Below are 12,436 nucleotides of genomic sequence, written 5' to 3'. Positions count from 1 at the left end.
AAATATCACCAATAATAGGTATGAGTGTAAATGTGAATAATTGACCCTCGCGAGGATAAGCCGTTTGGAAAATGAATGAATATACTGGAAAAAAATCTTTAATCCTCTGGTGTGATAATTTGTGTTTGATAGAGATAAAAAGTGTTAATTAAAAATAACGTAATCAAAGATGTGATTAAATAAGGGCATGCAGTATAGCTGTATAGCTATGAGATTGGCGGAATTGTGTCATGAATAACGATAGGCACATTAAACAGAGATCTAGGGCAACGTCAAAGAAGGGGAGTGGGTCGAACGTGCCCAAGAATGACAAGGAAGATGTGCTGGATGGAAAAAAAGAAGTGGGAAGTCAAATATAATAACTGCGGGAGGATTTTATGAGCATGTTTGGGCGGATGAAACAAGATGCGATTGGCAAATAAACTGGACAAAACATCACAAAATAGGTTTGGGAGTTTTTGACTATAAAATATATTTCATTTCTGTTGTGCATCTTAAACTCTGGTTTCTCAACTAGGATTGGTAGTTACATCAGAACTAATATATTCAGTAGAAGATTCTCATTTATAATATAATGTGAGATAATGTGAATTATTGGGTCAAATAGGAAATTTGTCTTCAGAGCCTGAATACAGCTTTCGTGTATAGTGATGATATTCCCAACTTCCAATTTTAATGGATGCTCCCAGACAACATGAGGTCCCTGGTGTAGTCCCTGGGGTCTAGGGGCTGGCTATACGACATGTATATGTCATACTATTGGTGTAGTATTCTTAAAAATGGAAAGAAGCCAGAGGCAGGAGTGACACTGCTGGCCTGCTGACACAGAAAAGCAAAAATCACAAACTCGAAGATGTGAGGATGCCAAATATAATAATGAACCTTCTTGGCTATCTGACTCGGAAGCCCCTTTTGCGTCTTTGACGTATCAATTTAAAAAGGCTCCACTAGCATGATTCCCTCAGGGTTTTATTGGAACTATGAGAGTAATCAGCTAGAAGTAACCACTCACATCCCTTTTGTGTCGCATTAGGCAATCATCAGTAAGAAAAACAACCAGGCTGCCCTTATGGGGTGGACCATGTCACGCAATGCTGCCTTCCATAAGACGTGTGCAATAATGTGGAATAAATAGGGGGGACCTTTACTCAATGTTACTTATTCTGCAATATATACACATATATACATGGAAAGTAACCTATTAAAATTGTACTACCACTGGATACATTGTAATGAAATCATGGTTACTGTGCACTGGTGTCAAAATGGTGGCCCGGGGGCCAAATCTGGCCCACCACATCAATTTGTGTGGCCCAAAAAAGTAAATCATGAGTAAATCACGACTTTCTGTTTTAAGATCAAATTAAAATGATAGATGTATGCTATATATATCTATATTTTCCACTTTTTAAACCAATAACTGCAATTCTAATCATTTTTTAATGTGTTTTTAGTTAAAAAAATATTTTGTACAATCTAAAAATGTGGCAGATTTACTTTTTGACCTGTCTATCAAAACGTAAAGTTGTTCCTGGTTGAAACCTGATCGCGTCAGTTCAGGTGTCGGCACCTTGTACATCGCTGCTTTTAAAACTGCCATAAAAACGTGGAGCACTTTCCAAAAACTGGTCGGAGCGGTTCCACTTAAAATAAAAAGGTAATTCAAGCCAGGCTTAAAAGGAGGCCGAGTCCAGATGGATCACAAAGGGGGATATTATTTTCACCTATAGAAATAATGAAGACTACTAACACCTTACAGGCAAGCGGATAAGTGATGTGAGCGTGATAGTCAATCCATTCCCTCATTTGCCATCTGAGATACTTGACAACATCTGTGAGTTCCAATATCAAAACATTGCCCATTTTATTAAATAACGGCTCATTTTTAAGCACAAAAATAGCTCAAATGAGGTTTTAAAGATGTAGCAACACTAAACAAAACAAATAATACAGGTGATATTGAGAATATGATACTTACGTAAGCGAGACTGTGAAGTGGAAGCGCTGGCGCAGCCCTTTGAAAGTGAGGAAGGAGTTTGGGGGAAAGTTTCGAGTGGTCATCTCGCAGTACGGCTTCTCGTAGGCGCCCGAAGGACAGTCGCATTTGAAGCCACCCACCAGGAGGTTGACGCACACGCCGCCGTTTTTGCACACTCCTGCGGCACAGCGGCCAGAGCGCGTCGACAGCTCACAGCGCTCTCCTGGGACAAGCAAAAAATACAGAACAATGATATATAGCAAAATAAAATGTCATTGTTTTTCTCATATCGGTAAAAATGCAGTCATATTGATTGTTTTATATATATATAGTTTTTCTTTCTTCAGAGATCAGTCAATTCAACCTTCCTTCCATCAATCATTTTTAACATTACTATATCATATATTCACTCTTGAATAAATGTAAAATATTGTAACTATGATGCTATATTATAAATATATCCATGCATCCATTGGCTAATTGAAGATCAGTACGTATACAAGTGACAACTAATAATTAATAATGACATTAAATCAAGTATCATATAAATTAATAAGCATTTGAATAAATGATTAGGTAATGGATCTAGCTTGACTAAAAAAAAACACATTTAATATAGGAAAAAATGAAATTTTCAGCCCTACAGCAGAGTGTAATAATAATACAAAATGAATAATAATTATTAAGTCATTAGTCCAGAATACAAAATTTAAGATTGCTAATATTACAATGCAATAAAATATTTAAGCAACTCATACTATTAAAAATAATACTTGATATAAAGTTTTTAAAAAATGATGATATTATACCAAAAATATGAGTAGTTATGTCATAACATGACACAACATTAGATTCACCATTCATTTATTTTCAACCCACGCACCAGCATAATGTGATAATAAGCAATATATTAAAAATTAAAGCTATATACCACCATACTCATCCTCACACTGATGAAATGATCTTTCTCAAAATGTGTCCCCACGGGAAGTCAACACAAGATGCTGCTAAACTGATAGGTTGCCAGGTTAGTGTCACAGGAGGGTGCGGTGCCCCAAGAGACAAACCCACACCATAACCCCATTAATAATTGAAACAACTCAATATAAGAAGCAACCACGTTGTAGGGGGGTGCCTACCACAGTTACAGTCATGAATCATTAAAGGAGCAAATTGCACATACACGTCGGAAATGGGTGGAGAATGCACTACGCTCTTTAATGTTTGCTCGATGCATCCATAAAAGATCAATGCAGTTGGAATATGAGCCCCCCCCCCCCCGGTTAAATTATGAATGTCAAAAATGTTTTTTTTATTTACCAAAGCATGGTAAACTACTTTTAAAATATTCAACAAGAATAAACTTATAAAACATTGAAAAAATAAGTCTATGTTTACTGCAAAATGAATGAGTTGCAACTATTAAAAAATGGAAATTCATTGGCTATATCTTGGAAAACACTTGAAATGGACTCAATTTATACTTGAAACACGTCAGGCTATAGAATAGAAAGGTTTGCTCAAATGGAGGTCATTGACTTCTTTTAAATTGTGATAGTCTGAGAAAAAAAAATCCATATTTTTGATTGCTAAACTACACGATGCCATTACAGAATGGTGAAAAATTCTTATGCCATTTGTTGGATAGTTCACTACTCCAACAGTATTCATAGATTTATCATGCTAACATAAAAAAAATAACTATTTAATTAACTCTTGTGCTATAAAATTGAATTTAAAATGTTGAGAACATGATGTCACCAAGTACGTTTGGCCAATTCCTTATTACAGTTGATGGGGAACACAAATAGTATCAATTATCAATGACTTGATTCGACTTGCTTAAAATTTAATGACTTTTGCTACAGCAGCCAAACTAGCGTCAAGTGTAGATAAGACATTACAGGTATGTCACCTTCTCTTATTTCAAATGTAGTATCAGGCTTGTGAATTTGCTCAGAGATGAAAACATTGCAAGGGTCTTGTTGGGCTCCTAGGTAACAGGAGTGCTTAAATCCCTCTGGAAGTGGCACCATGTTCAGCTTTAATTACATACTTGATAAAGAGGTGAATGAGGTCAGAGGTAAAAAGAAAGTAGAGTTCCTAATCAGGACAAGATTGCTATGAGCATTCCTCTAACCACCAATTACGGCATTGGCCCGAATATAAGACGATCCTGATTATAAGACGGCCTCTTTTTGTGTTCTGTGAACACCTAATTCAATTTTTATACAGAAAATAATGACAGCACATTTGAAGAAAAATGATTATAACAATATATTCGAGAGAAAAGGCATGTTATTTTGCTTCTATGAAATCATGCAAAAAAAAAACTAATGTACAATCACATTTTTAAATGAATGGCTTCTGGTTTTTAAATGTAAATTAAGCAATGTACTGTGATAAAACAAAAAAAATTGAAAAACTGCATTAACCATCAAAGTGTTCGGCATTTTAGTGTTGTGAATGGGTTTAATGTGTAGACCCCGAATATAAGACGACCAACACGTTTTCAGTCTTATTTCAAGGCAAAGAACACGATTTTATATTCGAGTCATTACAGTAAATGTTTCTACAGGAAAAAATTGTGCACTACGACTAACTGGCGACCAGTCGAGGGTGTAGTCTGCCTTTCGCCCGAAGACAGCTGGGTTAAGATCTAACAAAACCCCCGCAACTCTTTCGAGGATGAGCAGTATGAAAAATGAATGAATGAATGAATAAATTATCACCCTGAAATGAGTTTATGAAACTTGGAATGTCTACTGATATGATATTCAAAATATGCCCCCCAAAATTAACAACAGACTGTTTGTTTTCAGGATATTAAAAGATATTTTTTACCTTTCAGGTCAGCTGTCACGAGTGATGAGCTTTGATTGATATGAAACAACAACCTTTAGTAAATATTTGTAATCGGAAAAAGGGCCAATAATAGAGTGGGAACAATTGAATTGAATATGGTATCTTTTTATCTTCAATTATTCATTTCCTGAACCATCCACCGGTATGAAGATTGTCTTGTTTTTATTCTTCTTCTGTACATACATTTAACTTGCTGTCATTGTTTTGTAGCTGCGTGAAGTGATTTTGAAGATTACATTTGTTTTTAACATATTCAGAGCCTACAAATGAATTTTGGATTAAAGTATGAATGCAAGCTACAAGACAAACACAAGCGGGATGCCAACACGCTGTGAAGAAAGTGGGGGTGTTCTTTCACAACTCGCAATGTTCTTGTTTGTTCACTCAGTCGAGCTTTTTATGATTCAAAACTAGCACCATTTATAACCATTCCAAAATTCTCACTTTCCTCTTTGTTAGCATTTGAATTTTCCTATCACTCCATCCTGAACCCCCACAATAATAAATGTGTTTATCAATTTAACTCATTTTCGCCATATTGTTCTAATAATTACAGTAAAACTGACTGAGCTATTGAAGGCCAATTTGTCCCCCTGATCCGTGATACTTGTTCTTGTGTTATGGCTTTAAGCCCACTCAAACACAGCCTTCTTTGTATGCAAATGTGGCCTTCTGCCTGCTTGCCTGACCATGTCATCACATAAAGTGAGTTAGGCAGAGTTTAACTGACCAATCACTGACCATTAAAGATCAGCTAATCTCCATAAAACATCAATTACCTCTTTGGCATGATTTGTCCACTTAGATCTGACACATTTCTACCATTTGTCTTAGCTAATCATGTTTTTTAATACAATTGGGATAGGCGTAGGCACAAAATAACTCCAAATCTTTCACTCGTCCTTTGAAAGAGTGTTGAAAATCCTGGCTACAATTTCTTCTCTCAGGGTTTTTTTTTTTTTCGCCATCGCTACCATCTGGCAAACGCCTACGGTCCAACAGATCTCAACCACACACACACGCTTTCACACATCAGTGCCCCATGAACGCTGAACTATATTCCTTTCATTAATCATACGGCTTTAATTGCAGCATTGGGATAGGTTAAGCACACAAGGTGAGCTCCTAGTTCAAAATCCTTAAGTCATGATATAGTGGAGTCTTCTACTTGCAATGGGAAAACAGGGTGAAAACCCAAAAACTGTCACCCACTCACATGACAACTCCCAGTAAAAGCCCCCGCAGTTCAGCTTCGACACAAACTGACGTGGACGAGAAAATGTAAGTGCTACTCAACCCGGTGATGGATCCCACACACAATCGTACGTTACTTCAGCAGCTGTAATATGTGTAGCAGGTGAAAGAAAAACTTGGAATGTTAGCCTAGAAATAATGAAATGCCATATTGTTGTAAGGGAAAATTGTATAACATTTTAGTTTGCAAGTATCTTTTTGTTTCCCTGATTAAAATACATGAGTTGCTTTTTAGCCTAGTTGGAAATATGAATATTTTGGACAGAGAATTCAGATTGATTTTTAGGTTAGGACACTAGATGTAGATTAGACCAAAAAAATTGCACAAATATTTATGCCATTAGTGCAGTATTTGTTATTTTAAACACAGCAAAGGAAATATACTATATCACCTGAAATATTACCCTCTTGCTACCGTTATAGACCGTCAATTATATTTATATTTACTGTTTTTACTCGCATATAAGCCTTAAAATTGCCTTAAAATGTTTGAATTTTAAAATTTCTCGCGTATGTTTTAATAGGGAGTAATAATAATCATATAAGCCGTACCCTGAATTCAGTCATATTTTTTTTGTGACAAATACGGCTTATATGCGAGTAAATCTTTTCCTTTGGCATGGAGCAGTACTAATTTCTAGCATGGATATATCGGGTAAGCGACAGAAGGTGTAGCTTCCTCTCATTTTCTCTGTAAACAAATACAGAGTGGCTCAGCCTTTGATTAGCAATGGTGTGCGACATGCCTTTGGCTGTGTATAAAATTCACTTTGAACAGCTTTTGTAAATATTTCATACTATACATAAATGGTCGGAGGCGATCATTAAACAAAAGATATTCATTTTTGCTAACGTCTATAAAAGAAGGCCTGACATTGCAACAACAGGAAAATATTTTCTACTACCGTATTTTCACGACTATAAGGCGCACCGCATTATAAGGCGCACCCTCAATGAATGACATTTTTTCCATATATAAGGCGCATTGTATTATAAGTTGCACTGTATTATAAGGCACACTGCCTATTTTGGAGAAAATATAAGACTTTTAAGTGCGCCTTATATCGGTGGAAATACGGTGATTGCTATTGACTTCCAGGTATGAAGCAGTCACTACACAGTCACCTTTAGAGCCAGCCATTGTTGATGTTTTGGATTTTTTTGTATAAGATCTTGCAGTGGGGGAGGATTTATATGATGGTAGACTTTGTAAACTAAGATGGCATCTGCATATTTAACAGTATTGTTTCAGTTCAGGCGTTTTTGTTTTTTTAATATCCGACAGTGGTGGTTTTTCGTTTTTGGTTTTGTTTTTTCCATATATAAGGCGCACTGGATTATAAGGCGCACTGTCTATTTTGGAGAAAATGTAAGACTTTTAAGTGCGCCTTAAAGTCGTGAAAATGCGGTAGTTACCATAAATACACAATAACATGCATTGTAATGGTTTCCAAAATGGCTTCTCACCTGTATAGTCGTCCATGCACTCGCAGGTGAAGCCTCCCTCTCTGCTACGACACACACCATGAGCGCCACAGGGTTTGGAGTAGCAGAGATCGATCTCAGTCTCGCAGTAGTCTCCCGTGAAGCCGGCTGGACATCGGCATCGCAGCCCGGCGATGGGATGGATGGGCCTGAACAGGATGGTGTCGGACGCCACGAAAGGTGCCAAGCTGTCAAACTTTAGCACCGACACACACTTCATGTAGTTCTCACAAGGTTCCCGTAGACAGATATTATCATCGAAGGGCAAAACTTCCTGGAAGGAGATCTGAGCCAGCAAACTACGATTTAGGTAAAGCCTCTCATGGAGTTCCTCGGAACCGAAAAACTCCACCCCTCCGCCTTCCGAGCCTCTCCTGGCGTCATCTTCGGCATGGTGGCTTAAGCTTGAACTCCGCTGGGGGGCGTCACCGGGCACGGCCACGGACAGGCTGACGTTCAAAATTCGGGCGCTGACATCGGTGTCGTCTTGAATGTTAAAAATGACGACGTCTTCCGGAGCGGCGGAGAGTACACGGGCTACGCCGTCAAGGAACTGAGCAAGTAGAAGTGAGAGGAAGTGCTCCTGAGAGGTGTTGGCTAGCCTCAGTGTGATGCTGTTGGACAACATCTCATCTGTGATAATGGTGACCTGAAGGAGGCACTGGGCCGAGACAAAGTGGACACCATCTGTGGACAAACAGAAGGAACAAATGCACAGTTTGTTAGTGAAATTAACACACACTTCAAACCTTTCCTTTGAAATTTTTTGCACGCCATCCACCTCATTCAGAAAACAATGGTACCCATTAAATATGTTTGTATGTATGTCACCCATATTCACTCAACAAAAGTCATGAAAAAACTCGCATTTTACGGCTAACGTATCTGCCTTCGGCTGGGAGGTAAAGTTGAAGCGCTGGTGCACAAATGATGGTTTTAATGAAAAATAACAATACAAATAATCAAAACTGGGATAAAGTTAACAAAATAAAACCTAAACAGTGGAGTCACACACCAACAAATAGGCAGAAGATGACTTACTATTCCAGCAACAGGAAAACAAGAAACAATACTCCCACAACAAGACATGCCAGAACACAGGGTTTATATACACAGACAAAGGTTGATGACAAATCACAAACAACCGAGTCACCCCATCAATTAACGTTTCACCTTTTATTTGCTTTTCTGCATCAATAGGGTAGTGATTAGTGTACATATATCTGAAAAAAATCAGGACTTCCCTGATCCACACCCTGACAAAGATCATGTTGAACACTAGTCAGGTTTCTATGTTCACTCAAGCGAAGTAAACCAAAGCAGAGTTCACTTACAAGTGAACCCAGACCACCTCCCCAAGCAGCAGCTTTCAAATAATGTCGTTCACACTTGACCGAATGAACCACACCGTCCGAACAATGCCACTAAAGTTTCAACCCCAGCCCATACTAGAAGGACGCTTATATGGAAGAAAACACTTTCTTCATATTCTTGGATCCAATAAACAGAGTTTATCTCCCGCTATGCACTCAACAAATGAAAATAGACGTACGCCAGAACCCACGAAAAGCAAGCTTATATTCCCTTTCAATACATCCCAAGGTTCCTAATCAGGAATTTTACGCTTGCATTCAGTACAAAACTCCTCCTTTCTTTATCCGGAAGCAAAAATACTTCTTCATTTTACATGCCAAGTTTCCAGTTCACCAGTTGAAAATGTTCTCAGCTTCTAATTATACTTGTGTTGTATCTTCTTGTTCCCATTACACATCATTAACATGTTTACATTTAATTCAGTTTCCCTTTCAATGGTGTCATGCAGTCTTTGCAAGTTTTGCAACAGTAATTTACATGATCCATTTCCCACACATTCTGAATAGGTGGCAAACTACGGCCCGCGGGCCACATCCGGCCCGCCAAGCTTTTTAATCCGGCCCGCCGACATTGTCCAAATAATGTTTATTTTTCCCAAGATGGCGCCGTCACACCGAAGCCAGTGGCAGTAGCTCTGTCCACTCTTATTTGTTTTTGGTGTATTACAGCCCCTCTATCTTTTTTTAAATGACATTTGAATATTTGTTAATACATTCCTTTTTACTTGACTTTCTACTTTATACTTTTTACTTTAATGATGAGTAATGAGTATGTTAATACCTTAGTCCGTTTTTTCTGTTTATGTTTCATATGTACTATTAACAGATGCACTTTTTTATATGTATCGTATCTTGTGCTGACCCCGCCCATCTGGCAAAATTTTAAAGTCAATGTGGCCCCTGGGGCCAAAAGTTTGCCCACCCCTGCACTAACCTATTAAATAATTTTAAAAATATATATTGGGGGCCTTTTTGGAAAGAAACCACATTGGCCAAAATGAAAATATACAAGAGAATGTTTTCTTTAATCCTATAAGATCTAAGTGGCTATGAGATGAGCTACTGTGTCCAAGACAGCAATGACAAAAGCAGCACAATCAACGCAAACGTGGCTGCCGGCTCCCACTACCCCAAAGAATCAATGAGCCGCTTTGTTTGAAGAGCCTGGACGTGGGCCAGAGGGCAGAACCTGTGTGCACAACTCGCGCAAACAAATAGAAAACTTTCCAAAGTTACTAGATCTCGACTTGGCATCAGGCAAGTTTTTAAAGCGGGGTGACAGTAGGGCGGGAATCAAGGAGTGGGGGTCTCGGAGGAGGAATTCTCATATCGGAAGCATGACAGAAGCGTGTTTGACACGGTTCTAATCCCTCTGTTTTCAATCAAGAGCCTCCGATGCGGTGATAATGCTTGACCCAAGTGGAGGAAGTACAGAAACAAGCAGGACTAATTCACACTGTACTGTCAACACATACACACACCCTGACATACACAAATACACACACACCTGTGTACACGAGATAATACTTACATCTCAAGAAGAGTAGATAGAACAATATGGATAGAACAATAGAATATTGAATGAAGACTCACAATAGATAGGGATTCTTAATTCGGAAAACAGATTTTCAAAATTTCCGACAATTCCACATTTTTTGGTAACAAAAAAAGTCCAATGAGAGTCAATTGAGAGTTACCATTTTCATTTCTAAAGCTTGAATTGATTTGATCACTTCAAAAATTGCCGTATTTCCCAAAATTTTACATTAGCCTAATAGAATTTTGAATTTTTCTAATAGTAGAATACCCATATTATTACTACAATCTGCATTCCTATTCCTAGAATTCCTTATTCCTAATACATTCACTATTTTCCACCATTTCAACTTACCATATTTTCACAACTATAAGGCGCACCGCATTATAAGGCGCACTGCACCCTCAATAAATGACCCATTTAAATTTTTTTCTATGTATAAAGCAAACTGGATTATAAGGCACTGTGTATTTTTGTAGAAAATGTAAGACTTTTAAGTGCGCCTTATAGTCGTGATGTTGCCATTATGAAAATAAAAGAACCACAACTGAAAATGTTTGCCAAGAGCTCACATTGATCACAACGATTTCAAACTAAAACCTTAAACATAAGCAGATGAACTGTGCAAATAATATGTGATTTCTACATGTCGCTACAATCTGTTGCTCAGCTTTTGACAGCTTTATGTTGATTGCAGGTTTCAAGCAGATAGACAGATTGTGCTTCAGATGCTGAGCAGAATGTATCATAAGAATCATTTATATTCACTTTTCAGTCCCTGACTGGATTTCACTATCAGTTGATGAAATATGCAGTAAAAACTGCAGCTTTTCTCTGAATGTGATGTGATAATGACAAATTACACCAAAAACGGGTTTTCCCCCTTTTAAATCAATCATTGTAATTTTTAATCCATTTTTTCTGTGTTTTTAGTTAAAAAATCTTATTAAAATAAAAAAATATATTTAATTTTTATACATAATATTATATATAATATTTATATTTAATCATTCATTATTTATTTATTAATTATTTTATTTATCATATATATTTATATTATATATAATATATTTAATATTTTTTATCTTAAAAATATATTTAATATTTATTTTATATATTTGTTTTAGATATATAAAAAACTTAATATTCAGGAATTTTAATCCAGTTCTTTTAATCCATTTATAAAACAAAAAAAATCTAAATATTATATCCAAAATGGTCAAATGTGGGATCAATTCTCACTGGTGTGATTCTAAGTGCGAATACTTGTCTTTCTCCATGTATTCTTAAAAAAAACCCACATCTCTATTATTTACAAGTATTATAAAAAATCTATTATTACACATCTCTCCTTTCTAATCTAAAGAACTTGTGCTGACAGTCCGTTATCTCAATGTCACATAAAATCAGTAACTCCACAAGCAACAAAAGTTGAACCTTCACTAGCCTTTCCATCCCCGTTTCATCCATTCACATGCTTTGCGACCACATTTCTGTGTGGCCAGATAAACAGCTCCGAGTAAAAAGAGGTGCTTTTAAAAAAAAGAGTGGCCCAAGTATGAGGGCAGACATGGCCTTAATTATGTCCTCTGCCAACACACACATTCTTGGATGGGAACTCAGGCGAGGCTCCAGGGGTGGACGCAACGCTGGGAAAGTGAGCACGAGGAGAATCTCCAATGAAAGGAAGCAGACCATCCTTCAAATGGGTCATTCTCCATGGAGGGATTCTCCTCACAGGAAGAGGGGAGGGGAAGTAAAGGGGCTTCCAGAGCCAAATGAGGGACGTTTAGGTCCCAGACCTGGAGTGTGTGATGCTGCTTTCACTCCGCAATCCGGACCCTTTGGGAGCCTCTCGGCGAGGAAGTGGCGCCAGGGAAAAGATTAAACACACGCTGTGGTTACAGGTTGAGCCATGGCGGTATATACAAGCAAGTGTGTGTG

General features: G+C 37.5%; 1 protein-coding gene across 1 annotated transcript in view; it reads right to left on the bottom strand.

Moving 5' to 3' along the window:
• celsr2 (cadherin, EGF LAG seven-pass G-type receptor 2) overlaps nucleotides 1-12,436 on the bottom strand; it is a 46,802-nt gene that overhangs the window by 19,609 nt on the left and 14,757 nt on the right. The window contains exons 2-3 of the mRNA XM_077726565.1: nucleotides 7,565-8,269; nucleotides 1,979-2,201 (exon numbers count right to left, since the gene is read on the bottom strand). Coding sequence (XP_077582691.1) covers nucleotides 1,979-2,201; nucleotides 7,565-8,269 — 928 coding nt within the window. The remainder of the gene's footprint in view (nucleotides 1-1,978; nucleotides 2,202-7,564; nucleotides 8,270-12,436) is intronic.

Source organism: Stigmatopora nigra, chromosome 10 (assembly GCF_051989575.1).
Source record: "Stigmatopora nigra isolate UIUO_SnigA chromosome 10, RoL_Snig_1.1, whole genome shotgun sequence".
Taxonomy (NCBI): domain Eukaryota; kingdom Metazoa; phylum Chordata; class Actinopteri; order Syngnathiformes; family Syngnathidae; genus Stigmatopora; species Stigmatopora nigra.
This window is presented reverse-complemented; position numbering and strand designations above follow the sequence as displayed.